The 14,258-nt window shown below is 46.8% G+C and overlaps 1 protein-coding gene across 1 annotated transcript in view; it reads left to right on the top strand.

Moving 5' to 3' along the window:
• Window positions 1-316: 316 nt before the first annotated feature.
• LOC138664607 (zona pellucida sperm-binding protein 3-like) overlaps window positions 317-14,258 on the top strand; it is a 78,250-nt gene continuing 64,308 nt past the window's right edge. The window contains exon 1 of the mRNA XM_069751485.1: window positions 317-461. Within this exon, the coding sequence (XP_069607586.1) occupies window positions 317-461 (145 nt within the window). The remainder of the gene's footprint in view (window positions 462-14,258) is intronic.

Genomic DNA, 14,258 nt, shown 5'->3' with positions numbered 1-14,258 from the left:
GACTGGCTAATCCTTTACACAGCAGAGATGTGTGGAGGTGAAACCCTCCTGAGTGTGTTACGGCTTCAGGACTGAGCCGGATGAACTGGACACTTGTTTTTCTTTACCTGAACCAAAGGCTATTTGTTTTCTGTTGTTTGCAACATGGTTTATGAAGCAATAAACACAGTGAACTTTAAAGGAACACGTCTCCTGAGTGTCAGCCGTCGCAGCTGAGTGAGTGAAATCCTTACAGTATGCAAAGAAAAACCCACAAATAACATTAGCTTCAGTCCATACTGGACTCTCTGAAAGCTAGCGGTGTGGCTGTTTCAAGATGCACAATAAAGAACCACTTGAAGAAAAATGGGCTGCATGGTCGAGTCGCCAGAAGAAAGCCATTACTGCGCAAATGCCACAAAGTATCTTGCCTACAATGCAGAAAACAGCACAGCAACAAGCCTCAAAACTTCTGGAACAAGGTAATTTGGAGTGATGAGACCAAAATTGAACTTTTTGGCCACAACCATAAGCGTAACATTTGGAGAGAGGTCAACAAGGCCTATAATGACAGAAACACCTTTCTTACTGTAAAGCATGGAGGTGGATCGCTGATGTTTTGTGGATGTGAGAACTATAAAGGCAGAGGAAACTTGGTCAAAGTTGAAGGAAAAATGAATGCAGCAAGTATCAGCAAATACTACAGGCAAATTTGCACTCATCAGCCCAGAACATGCGCACTTGATGTACTTGGACGTTCCAACATGACAATGAGCCAAAACACAAGGCCAAGTCGACCTGTCATTGGCTACAGCAAAACAAAGTGAAGGTTCTGGAGTGGCCATCTCAGTCTCCTGACCTCAATACCATTGAGCCATTCTGGGGAGATCCCAAGTGTGCAGTTAATGCTAGACAGCCCAGGAATTTACAGGAACTGGAAGCTTTTTGCCAAGAAGAGTGGGCAGCTTTACCATCTAAGAAAATAAAGAACCTCATCCACAACTACCACAAAAGACTTCAAGCTGTCATTGATGTTAGAGGGGCCAATACACGGTATTAAGAAATGAGGTGTGTGAACTTTTGATCAGGGTCAGTGTTATGACCTGGTGGTCAGGACAATAATGGACCTGGTGGTTAAGAGCACACGGAATGACCTGATAGTTACTGATAATAAAGGACGAGCTCTGGGACGTGGGAACTCTGCTGACCGCAATCCCTAAACCTATCAACCACACTAGAAATAGCCGTGGATTGCGCCTAACGCTCCCTATGCAACTCGGCACAGCCTAAGAAACTAGCAAGCCCTGAAGAAAGGAAAATAAAGCCTACCTTGCCTCAGAGAAATTCCCCAAAGGAAAAGGCAGCCCCCCACATATAATGACTGTGAGTAAAGATGAAAATACAAACACAGAGATGAAATAGATTAAGCAAAGTGAGGCCCGACATACTGAACAGACCGAGGATAGGAAAGGTTACTTTGCGGTCAGCACAAAAACCTACAAAAAGACCACGCAGAGGGCGCAAAAAGACTCTCCGCACCGACTCACGGTGCGGAGGCGCTCCCTCTGCGTCCCAGAGCTTCCAGCAAGCAAGACAACAAATTAAATAGCAAGCTGGACAGAAAAATAGCAAACCAAAGAAATACAAGCTGGAACTTAGCTTCTGATGGGAAGACAGGTCACAAGAACGATCCAGGAGTGAACTAGACCAATACTGAAACATTGACAGGTGGCGTGGAGCAAAGATCTAAGTGGAGTTAAATAGAGCAGCAGCTAACGAATTAACCTCGTCACCTGTGAAAGGAAACTCAGAAACACCCACCAGAGGAAGTCCATGGACAGAACCAGCCGAAGTACCATTCATGACCACCGGAGGGAGCCCGACAACAGAATTCACAACAGTATTTTGGTCTTTTTGGATGACTGTTGTGAATTCCCATTTTTGCCATAGTAAAAGCACACTCACGTCTTGCAGCAAACTGCAAGAGACCCATAACAGGGAGAAGCCCCCCCTAACTGCATAGGTTCTTTAGAGGACACAGGGAGAACTACAACATGGGGTGGGGTTACTACTGGTCTATCCCGGAGGCATCTGTCTATACGTATGGCAAGAGCTATGGCGGCATCCAACAACGCTGGAGTTTTGTACAACATCAATACATCTTTTAACCATTCAGACAGGTCCTGATAAAACTGACTCCTAAGGAAGGAGTCATTCAACTGGGTGTCAGTGGACTGTCTATGGAATTCTGAACAAAATTTCTCTGCCGGTCGGTCTCCCAGCTGGATCTTATGTAGTTTAGATTCTGCAAGGGAGACCCTGTCCAGGTTATCATAAATGAGGCCAACAGCCCTGAAAAATCCATCCATCAACTGGAGTGACAATGAGTCAGATGGGATTAAGTAGGCCCAGGATTGAGGGTCTCCTTTTAGGAGAGAGATAGCAATCCCCACCCTCTGTACCTCACTCCCAGTTATCCATGGACGAAGCCTGAAATAGAGCTTACAGGCTTCCCGGAACACAACAAATTTATCCTGACACCCCCCCCCCAGAAAACCTATCCGAGAGTGCCACTTTAGGTTCCAGTCCAGCGTGAAGAAACCTTAGACTGTAGGTCTGATAGCTCACAAGACAAACCCTGCAGCTGTCTCGCAAGGCTAGCAACAGGATCCAAGTTAAGATCAAAAAGTGTGGAGCCTGTGAAAATGTCATGCTGTGACAATCTTTGGTAAGCTAGGGGGGCCTCAAATTGACCATGCAACTGGGACCCTAACTATCCCTGTCCCAGGGGTACTCTTAACCCCTTAGCGACCGCCGATACGCCTTTTAACAGCGGCCGCTAAGGGTACTTATACCACAGCGCCGTTAGCTGTGGAAAAAGTAAATAGCGCCCCCCAGAGTCGGATTTTCTCTGGGGTCTCGGCTGCCGGGGGTAGCCGAGACCCCAGAGAACATGATTCTGGGGGGGTTTTACCCACCCCGCATTTGCGATCGCCGGTAATTAACCGTTTACTGGCGATCGCAAAAAAAAAACGCGATCTCTTTTTAATTTCTCTGTCCTCCGATGTGATCGCACATCGGAGGACAGAGAAAAGGGGTCCCAGGTAGCCCCCCGATACTTACCTATCTCCCCCGGTGCTCCTCGTGGCTCCCGGTGGGCGCCGCCATCTTCAAAATGGCGGGCGCATGCGCAGTGCGCCCGCCGGCCGGCCCCGCGAGAATCTTTGGGGTCTCGGCTGCCGGGGGTAGCCGAGACCCCAAAGAGCATGATCGGAGTCGGTTTTACCAACCCCTGTTTTGCGATCGCCGGTAATTAACTGTTTACCGGCGATCGCAAAAAAAAAAAAAAAAAAAAGTAAAGTTTAATTCTCTGTCCTCTGATGTGATCGCACATCAGAGCACAGAGAAATAGGGGGATTCGGGGACCCTATCATACTCACCTGTGTCCCTGGATCCTCCTGCTGCTCCTCCTGGCCGCCGGCAAAAGAAAATGGCGGGCGCATGCGCAGTGCGCCCGCCATCTGTCTCCATCTGCTGGCCGGCAGGAGAACAGCAGTTGGGGCTAAAATTAGGGTTAGGGTTAGGGCTAGGGCTAGGGCTAGGGTTAGGGCTAGGGTTAGGGTTAGGGCTAGGGTTAGGGCTAGGGTTAAGGCTAGGGTTAAGGCTAGGGTTAGGGTTAGGGCTAGGGCTAGGGGTGGGGGTAGGGTTAGGGGTAGGGTTAGGGGTAGGGTTAGGGGTAGGGTTAGGGCTAGGGGTAGGGTTAGGGTTAGGGTTAGGGTTAGGGCTAGGGTTAGGGCTAGGGTTAGGGTTAGGGCTAGGGTTAGGGCTAGGGTTAAGGCTAGGGTTAGGGTTAGGGCTAGGGCTAGGGGTGGGGGTAGGGTTAGGGGTAGGGTTAGGGGTAGGGTTAGGGGTAGGGTTAGGGCTAGGGGTAGGGTTAGGGTTAGGGTTAGGGTTAGGGCTAGGGTTAGGGCTAGGGTTAGGGCTAGGGTTAGGGGTAGGGTTAGGGGTAGGGTTAGGGCTAGGATTAGGGTTAGGGCTAAATTTAGGGTTAGGGTTGGGGCTAAATTTAGGGTTAGGGTTGGGGCTAAATTTAGAGTTAGGGTTGGCGCTAAATTTAGGGTTAGGCTTCTTTCACACTTACGTCGGTACGGGGCCGTCGCAATGCATCGGCCCGACGTACCGATGCACGTTGTGAAAATTGTGCACAACGTGGGCAGCGGATGTAGTTTTTCAACGCATCCGCTGCCCAATCTATGTCCTGGGGAGGAGGGGGCGGAGTTACGGCCACGCATGTGCGGTCAGAAATGGCGGATGCGACGTACAAAAGAACGTTACATTGAACGTTTTTTTGTGCTGACGGTCCGCCAAAACACTGATCCAGTGCACGACGGACGCGACGTGTGGCCATCCGTCACGATCCGTCGGCAATACAAGTCTATGGGCAAAAAACGCATCCTGCGGGCACATTTGCAGGATCCGTTTCTTGTCCAAAACGACGGATTGCGACGGATGCCAAACAACGCAAGTGTGAAAGTAGCCTTAGGGCTAGGGTTAGGGTTGGGGCTAAAGTTAGGGCTAGGGTTGGGGCTAAAGTTAGGGTTAGAGTTGGGATTAGGGTTAGGGTTTGGATTAGGGTTGGTATTAGGGTTAGGGTTGGCATTAGGGTTACGCTTGGGATTAGGGTTAGGTTTGGGATTAGGGTTAAGGTTAGGGTTGTGATTAGGGGTGTATTGGGATTAGGGTTAGGTTTGAGGTTAGGGTTGAGATTAGGATTAGGGGTGTGTTGGATTTAGGGTTTTGATTAGGGTTATGGTTAGGGTTGACATTAGGGTTGTTTTGGGGTAAGGGTTGTGATTATCGTTAGGGTTGTGATTAGGATTATGGATCAGGTTGGGATTAGGGTTAGGGGTGTGTTGGGATTAGGGTTAGAGCTAGAATTGGGGGGTTTCCACTGTTTAGGTACATCAGGGGGTCTCCAAACACGATAGCCAATTTTGCGGTCAAAAAGTCAAATGGTGCTCCCTCCCTTCTGAGCTCTGCCGTGCGCCCAAACAGTGGGTTACCCCCACATATGGGGCATCAGCATACTCGGGATAAATTGGACAACAACTTCTGGGGTCCAATTTATTCTGTTACCCTTGTAAAAATACAAAGCTGGGGGCTAAAAAATCATTTTTGTGAAAAAAAATTTTTTTTTATTTTCACGGCTCTGCGTTATAAACTGTAGTGAAACACTTAGGGGTTCAAAGTTCTCACAACACATCTAAATAAGTTCCTTGGGAGGTCCAATTTCTCTTGTTATCCTTGTGAAAATAAAAACTTGGGGGCTACAAAATCCTTTTTGTGGAAAAATATATAAATATTTTTTTTTATGACTCTGCATTATAAACTTCTGTGAAGCACTTGGGCATTCAAAGTTCTCACCACACATCTATATAAGTTCCTTGGGGGGGTCTAGTTTCCAAAACGGGGTCACTTGTGGGGGGTTACTACTGTTTAGGTACATCAGGGGCTCTGCAAACGCAACATAACGCCCACAGACCATTCTATCTAAGTCTGCATTCCAAAACGGCGCTCCTTCCCTTCCGAGCTCTGCCGTGCGCCCAAACAGTGGTTTACCCCCACATATGGGGTACCAGCATACTCAGGATAAATTGGACAACAACTTTAGTGGTCCAATTTCTCCTGTTACCCTTGTGAAAATAAAAATTTGGGGCTAAAAAAATTTTTTTGTGAAAAAAAAAATATTTTTTATTTTCACGACTCTGCATTCTAAACTTCTGTGAAGCACTTGGGCATTCAAAGTTCTCACCACACATCTAGATAAGTTCCATGGGGGGTCTAGTTTCCAAAATGGGGTCACTTGTGGAGGGTTTCTACTGGTTAGGTACATCAGGGGCTCTGCAAACGCAACATAATACCCGCAGACCATTCTATCAAAGTCTGCATTCCAAAACGGCGCTCCTTCCTTCCGAGCTCTGCCGTGCGCCCAAACAGTGGTTTACCCCCACATATGGGGTACCAGCATACTCAGGACAAATTGGACAACAACTTTTGGGGTCCAATTTCACTTGTTACCCTTGTGAAAATAAAAACTTGGGGGCTAAAAATCTTTTTTGTGGAAAAAAAAATATTTTTTATTTTCACGACTCTGCATTATAAACTTCTGTGAAGCACTTGGGCATTCAAAGTTCTCACCACACATCTAGATAAGTTCCATGGGGGGTCTAGTTTCCAAAATGGGGTCACTTGTGGGGGATTTCTACTGTTTAGGCACATCAGGGGCTCTCCAAACGCGACATGGCGTCCGATCTCAATTCCAGCCAATTCTACATTGAAAAAGTAAAACGGCACTCTTTCTCTTCCAAGCTCTGCGGTGCGCCCAAACAGTGGTTTACCCCCACATATTGGGTATCAACGTACTCAGGAGAAATTGCACATCAACTTTAGTCATCTAATTTCTCCTGTTACCCTTGTGAAAATAAAAATTTGTGGGCAAAAAGATCATTTTTGTAGAAAAAATGCGATTTTTTTTTTCACGGCTCTACGTTATAAACTTCTGTGAAGCACATGGGGGTTCAAAGTGCTCACCACACATCTAGATAAGTTCCTTAAGGGGTCTAGTTTCCAAAATGGGGTCACTTGTGGGGGGTTTCCACTGTTTAGGCACATCAGGGGCTCTCCAAACACGACATGGCGTCCAATCTTAATTCCAGCCAATTCTACATTGAAAAAGTAAAACGGCGCTCCTTCACTTCCAAGCTCTGCGGTGCGCCCAAACAGTGGTTTACCCTCACATATGGGGTATCGACGTATTCAGGAGAAATCGCACAACAACTTTTGTGGTCTAATTTCTCCTGTTACCCTTGTGAAAATAAGAATTTGTGGGCGAAAAGATCATTTTTGTGTAAACAAAAGCGATTTTTTATTTTCACGGCTCTACGTTATAAACTTCTGTGAAGCACTTGGGGGTTCAAAGTGCTCACCACACATCTAGATAAGTTCCTTAAGGGGTCTAGTTTCCAAAATGGTGTCACTTATGGGGAGTTTCCACTGTTTAGGCACATCAAGGGCTCTCTAAACGTGACATGGCGTCCGATCTCAATTCTAGCCAATTCTGCATTGAAAAAGTCAAACGGCGCTCCTTCACTTCTAAGTTCTGTGGTGCGCCCAAAAAGTGGTTTACCCCCACATATGGGGTATTGGCGTATTCAGGAGAAATTGCATAACAAAATTTATGGTTACATTTCTGTTTTTACACTTGTGAAAATAAAAAAAATGGTTCTGAATTAAGATGTTTGCAAAAAATAGTTAAATGTTCATTTTTTCCTTCCACATTGTTTCAGTTCCTGTGAAGCACGTAAAGGGTTAATAAACTTCTTGAATGTGGTTTTGAGAACCTTGAGGGGTGTAGTTTTTAGAATGGTGTCACACTTCATTATTTTCTATCATATAGACCCCTCAAAATGACTTCAAATGTGATGTGGTCCCTAAAAAAAATGGTGTTGTAAAAATGAGAAATTGCTGGTCAACTTTTAACCCTTATAACTCCCTAACGAAAAAAAATGTTGTTTCCAAAATTGTGCTGATGTAAAGTAGACATGTGGGAAATGTTATTTATTAACTATTTTTCGTGACATATCTCTCTGATTTAAGGGCATACAAATACAAAGTTTGAAAATTGCAAAATTTTAAAAATTTTCGCCATATTTCCGTTTTTTTCATAATCGCAAGTAATATCGAAGAAATGTTACCACTAACATGAAGTACAATATGTCACGAAAAAACAATCTCAGAATCAGCGGGATCCGTTGAAGCGTTCCAGAGTTATAACCTCATAAATTGACAGTGGTCAAAATTGCAAAAATTTGCTCGGTCATTAAGTACCAAATTGGCTCTGTCACTAAGGGGTTAAAGGTAGAGAGGCCTGAGACTGCGACCTTACTATGCTCCTCTTAATGTTCTGAACTGTCCCCTCCCCCTCCTCCTAGGGGCCTGGACAGATGTTAATGTATATGTAACACCCCAGTAAGCCAGATGTTACAGTGGTGCCACTTTCCTTTCGGGAAGGGTGATGCCATGCCTGGAAGTGAGGAGGATCCCTTTGACAGGTGGTACATACATGCAACATGTTCTGATTCCTGGCCAGAAGGGGGAGCTCTGAACCCAGTTTCAGTGGAGTTTCCCTAGATATATACAGTAGATTCTGGCTTGGAGGAGTTAGTTTTAGTTGGTGTCAGACAGTCGGTTGGAGAAGAGAGAGGTGAGCAGGAGAGCTGGGGCCGTGCAGCCATGTGGTGCTGCAGCTCCAGGCCAGAGAGGAGAAGCAGACAGTGTTGTATCTGTAGAACGTGCCAGAGGGGAGAAGCACAGGAGAACTATGGAGTTGGAAGGGAGCTGGTCAGAGCTCCTTCCATGCTGAAGCGCAAGAACTGGGCACCGGGAGCCCGAGGCTGTGTGGAACTGTATTTCCCATAGCAGAAACTAGAGGGCAGAAGATTCTAGGTCGTCTGTCTGCACCCATACCCGAAGGCACAGCAACACATAGAGCATGGAGTCAGAATTAGAGACACCTGTAAAAAGGCTTGCGTTGCCTACCATGCGGGTACTGTCTTAGGACAGGGAAAGAGAGGACCTTGTGTGGAGCCATAGATAGCAAGGGACTCGCCTTACAGCACAAAAAGGAAGGCTTTTAACCTCACCTGAAAGGGGATCCATAATCGCTTTCAGGACGATCGGACCTTACCATCACCTGTCACTGGTACCCTGGACTGTGGCTGCTGCATATCAGTAAAGAAAGGTAAAGTGAATGCAACCTTGTGTCCTCTAGTTCTTTCTGGCACTATACCATATTTCCCTACAACAGCGGGAGCCCTGGGGACCCAGCTTTACCTGTGGGAAGCCCTACCATCCCTGCTGCCATAATATCACCCCAGTGGACCCCTTTTAGCAGCATCGGTCATCTCTGACAGAATACTACAGGTGGCGTCACAAACAAACTTTATTTCAAATAACCCCTTTAAAGTCCTTTCCATTTACTTGGATGCCCAGGGCCACGTACTAGGTCGCTGTCATCGTGACCACCCCTTTAACGACAACCGGACCCAGTACCGCATACACCCAGGGCCCTAGTGGGGCGCTACATATATACACGCAAGACAAACAGGATAACAAAAAGTAGCTTACATACAAAAACACTCACCAAGGGTAGAGATGAATAAAGGGAATGATAGTAAGGTGCAAACCAAATGGGAATAGGATAATGGAGATAGCATATACACAAAAACAGCAGATAACAATCTCCAGCAGCAACTACAAACTCCAACTTCATCACACCAACTCCAGCAAAAGGAGAAGCAAAACTTATTTTCTTATTTTTTCTCATTAATGTACACTCTGCACCCCATCTTGACTGAAAAAAACAGAAATGTAGAAATTTTTGCAAATTCATTAACCCCTTCCCGACCTGTGACACAGCGTATGCGTCATGAAAGTCGGTGCCAATCCGACCTGTGACGCATATGCTGTGTCACAGAAAGATCGCGTCCCTGCAGATCGGGTGAAAGGGTTAACTCCCATTTCACCCGATCTGCAGGGACAGGGGGAGTGGTAGTTTAGCCCAGGGGGGGTGGCTTCACCCCCTCGTGGCTACGATCGCTCTGATTGGCTGTTGAAAGTGAAACTGCCAATCAGAGCGATTTGTAATATTTCACCTAAAAAAATGGTGAAATATTACAATCCAGCCATGGCCGATGCTGAAATATCATCGGCCATGGCTGGAAATACTAATGTGCCCCCACCCCACTCCTCCGATCGCCCCCCCAGCCCCCCCGATCTGTGGCCCGCTCCCCTCCGTCCTGTGCTCCGCTCCCCCGTCCTCCTGTCCGCTCCCCCCGTGCTCCAATCACACCCCCCCGTGCTCCAATCAAACCCCCCCGCACTCCGATCCCCCCCCGTGCTCCGATCCACCCCCCCTGCACACCGATCCACCCCCCCTGCACACCGATCCACCCGCCCGCACACCGATCACTCTCCCCCATGCTCCGATCCCTCCCCCCCGTGCTCCGACGCCCCCCCGTGCCCTGATCTCCCCCCCCTGTGCCCTGATCTCCCCCCCTTATACTTACCGATCCTGGCGGGGTCCGTCCGTCTTCTTCCCCGGGCGCCGCCATGTTCCAAAATGGCGGGCGCATGCGCAGTGCGCCCGCCGAATCTGCCGGCCGGCAGATTCGTTCCAATGTGAATTTTGATCACTGTGATATAATCTATCACAGTGGTCAAAATAAAAAAACAGTAAATGACCCCCCCATTTGTCCCCCATAGATAGGGACAATAATAAAATAAAGAATTTTTTTTTTTTTTCACTAAGGTTGGAGTTAGAACTAGGGTTAGGGTTAGGGGTAGGGTTAGGGGTAGGGGTAGGGGTAGGGTTAGGGGTAGGGGTAGGGTTAGGGGTAGGGGTAGGGTTAGGGGTAGGGGTAGGGTTAGGGTTAGGGTTTCGGTATGTGCACACGTATTCTGGTCCTCTGCGGATTTTTCCGCAGCGGATTTGATAAATCCGCAGTGCTAAACCGCTGCGGATTTATGGCAGATTTACCGCGGTTTTTCTGCGCATTTCACTGCGGTTTTACAACTGCGATTTTCTATTGGAGCAGTTGTAAAACCTCTGTGGAATCCGCAGAAAGAAGTGACATGCTGCGGAATGTAAACCGCTGCGTTTCCGTGCAGTTTTTCCGCAGCATGTGTACAGCGATTTTTGTTTCCCATAGGTTTACATTGAAATGTAAACTCATGGGAAACTGCTGCGGATCCGCAGCGTTTTCCGAAGCGTGTGCACATACCTTTAGAATTAGGCTATGTGCACACGGTGCGGATTTGGCTGCGGATCCGCAGCGGATTGGCCGCTGCGGATCCGCAGCAGTGTTCCATCAGGTTTACAGTACCATGTAAACCTATGGAAAACCAAATCCGCTGTGCCCATGGTGCGGAAAATACCGCACGGAAACGCTGCGTTGTATTTTCCGCAGCATGTTAATTCTTTGTGCGGATTCCGCAGCGTTTTACACCTATTCCTCAATAGGAATCCGCAGGTGAAATCCGCAGTAAATCCGCAGGTAAAACGCAGTGCCTTTTACCCGCGGATTTTTCAAAAATGGTGCGGAAAAATCTCACACGAATCCGCAACGTGGGTACATAGCCTTAGGGTTAGGGTTGGGTTGGAATTAGGGTTGTGGTTAGGGTTAGGGGTGTGTTGGGGTTAGGGTTGTGGTTAGGGTTACGGCTACAGTTGGGATAAGGGTTAGGGGTGTGTTGGCGTTAGAATTGAGGGGTTTCCACTGTTTAGGCACATCAGGGGGTCTTCAAACGCAACATGGCGCCACCATTGATTCCAGCCAATCTTTTATTCAAAAAGTCAAATGGTGCTCCTTCCCTTCCGAGCCCCGACGTGTGCCCAAACAGTGGTTTACCCCCACATATGGGGTATCAGTGTACTCAGGACAAACTGGGCAACAATTACTGGGGTCCAATTTCTCCTGTTACCCTTGAGAAAATAAAAAATTGCTTGCTAAAACATCATTTTTGAGGAAAGAAAAATGATTTTTTATTTTCACGGCTCTGCGTTGTAAACGTCTGTGAAGCACTTGGGGGTTCAAAGTGCTCACCACATATCTAGATAAGTTCCTTGGGGGGTCTAGTTTCCAAAATGGGGTCACTTGTGGGGGGTTTCTACTGTTTAGGCACACCAGGGGCTCTGCAAACGCAACGTGACGCCCGCAGACCATTCCATCAAAGTCTGCATTTCAAAACGTCACTACTTGACTTCCGAGCCCCGACATGTGCCCAAACAGTGGTTTACCCCCACATATGGGGTATCAGCGTACTCAGGACAAACTGGGCAACAATTACTGGGGTCCAATTTCTCCTGTTACCCTTGAGAAAATAAAAAATTGCTTGCTAAAACATCATTTTTGAGGAAAGAAAAATGATTTTTTATTTTCACGGCTCTGCGTTGTAAACGTCTGTGAAGCACTTGGGGGTTCAAAGTGCTCACCACATATCTAGATAAGTTCCTTGGGGGGTCTAGTTTCCAAAATGGGGTCACTTGTGGGGGGTTGCTACTGTTTAGGCACACCAGGGGCTCTGCAAACGCAACGTGACGCCTGCAGACCATTCCATCAAAGTCTGCATTTCAAAACGTCACTACTTGACTTCCGAGCCCCGACATGTGCCCAAACAGTGGTTTACCCCCACATATGGGGTATCAGCGTACTCAGGAGAAACTGGACAACAACTTTTGGGGTCCAATTTCTCCTGTAACCCTTGGGAAAATAAAAAATTCTGGGCTAAAAAATTATTTTTGAGGAAAGAAAACGTATTTATTATTTTCACTGCTCTGTGTTATAAACTTCTGTGAAGCACTTGGGGGTTCAAAGTGCTCACCTCACATCTAGATAAGTTCCTTTCGGGGTCTAGTTTCTAAAATGGGGTCACTTGTGGGGGGTTTCTACTGTTTAGCCACATCAGGGGCTCTGCAAACGCAACGTAACGCCCGCAGAGCATTCCATCAAAGTCTGCATTTCAAAATGTCACTACTTGACTTCCGAGCCCCGACATGTGCCCAAACTGTGGTTTACCCCCACATATGGGGTATCAGCGTACTCAGGAGAAACTGTACAACAACTTTTGGGGTCAAATTTCTCCTGTTACCCTTGGGAAAATAATAAATTGCAGGCTAAAAAATCATTTTAGAGAAAATAAAATTTTTATTTTATTTTCATGGCTCTGGGTTATAAACTTCTGTGAAGCACTTGGAAGTTCAAAGTCCTCACCACACATCTAGATTAGTTCCTTTGGGGGTCTAGTTTCCAAAATGGGGTCATATGTGGGGGATCTCCAATGTTTAGGCACACAGGGGCTCTCCAAACGTGACATGGTGTCCGCTAATGATTGGAGCTAATTTTCCATTTAAAACGCCAATTGGCGTGCCTTCCCTTCCGAGCCCTGCCGTGCGCCCAAACAGTGGTTTACCCCCACATATGGGGTATCAGCGTACTCAGGACAAACTGGACAACAACATTTGCGGTCCAATTTCTCCTATTACCCTTGGCAAAATAGGAAATTCCAGGCTAAAAATCATTTTTGAGGAAAGAAAAATTATTTTTTATTTTCATGGCTCTGCATTATAAACTTCTGTGAAGCACCTGGGGGTTTAAAGTGCTCAATATGCATCTAGATAAGTTCCTTGGGGGGTCTAGTTTCCAAAATGGGGTCACTTGTGGGGGAGCTCCAATGCATAGGCACACAGGGGCTCTCTAAACGCGACATGGTGTCCGCTAACAATTGGAGCTAATTTTCCATTCAAAAAGTCAAATGGCGCGCCTTCCCTTCCGAGCCCTGCCGTGTGCCCAAACAGTGGTTTACCCCCACATATGAGGTATCGGCGTACTCGGGAGAAATTGCCCAACAAATTTTAGTATTCATTTTATCCTGTTGCCCATGTGAAAATGAAAAACTGAGGCGAAAAGAATTTTTTTGTGAAAAAAAAAGTACTTTTTCATTTTTACAGATCAATTTGTGAAGCACCTGAGGGTTTAAAGTGCTCAATATGCATCTAGATAAGTTCCTTGGGGGGTCTAGTTTCCAAAATGGGGTCATTTGTGGGGGAGCTCCAATGTTTAGGCACACGGGGGCTCTCCAAACACGACATGGTGTCCGCTAACGATGGAGATAATTTTTCATTCAAAAAGTCAAATGGCGCTCCTTCCCTTCCGAACCTTACCATGTGCCCAAACAGTGGTTTACCCCCACATGTGAGGTATCGGTGTACTCATGAGAAATTGCCCAACAAATTTTAGGATCCATTTTATCCTGTTGCCCATGTGAAAATGAAAAAAATTGAGGCTAAAAGAATTTTTTTGTGAAAAAAAAGTACTTTTTCATTTTTACGGATCAATTTGTGAAGCCCCCGGGGGTTCAAAGTTCTCACTATGCATCTAGATAAGTTCCTTCGGGCGTCTAGTTTCCAAAATGGGGTCACGTGTGGGGGAGCTCCAATTTTTAGGCACACGGGGGCTCTCCAAACGTGACATGGTGTCCGCTAAAGAGTGGAGCCAATTTTTCATTCAAAAAGTCAAATGGCGCTCCTTCCCTTCCAAGCCCTGCCGTGCGCCCAAACAGTGGTTTACCCCCACATATGAGGTATCAGCGTACTCAGGACAAATTGGACAACAACTTTCGTGGTTCAGTTTCTCCTTGTACCATTGGGAAAATAAAAAAAA

This window comes from Ranitomeya imitator, chromosome 1 (assembly GCF_032444005.1).
Source record: "Ranitomeya imitator isolate aRanImi1 chromosome 1, aRanImi1.pri, whole genome shotgun sequence".
Lineage (NCBI taxonomy): Eukaryota > Metazoa > Chordata > Amphibia > Anura > Dendrobatidae > Ranitomeya > Ranitomeya imitator.
This window is presented reverse-complemented; position numbering and strand designations above follow the sequence as displayed.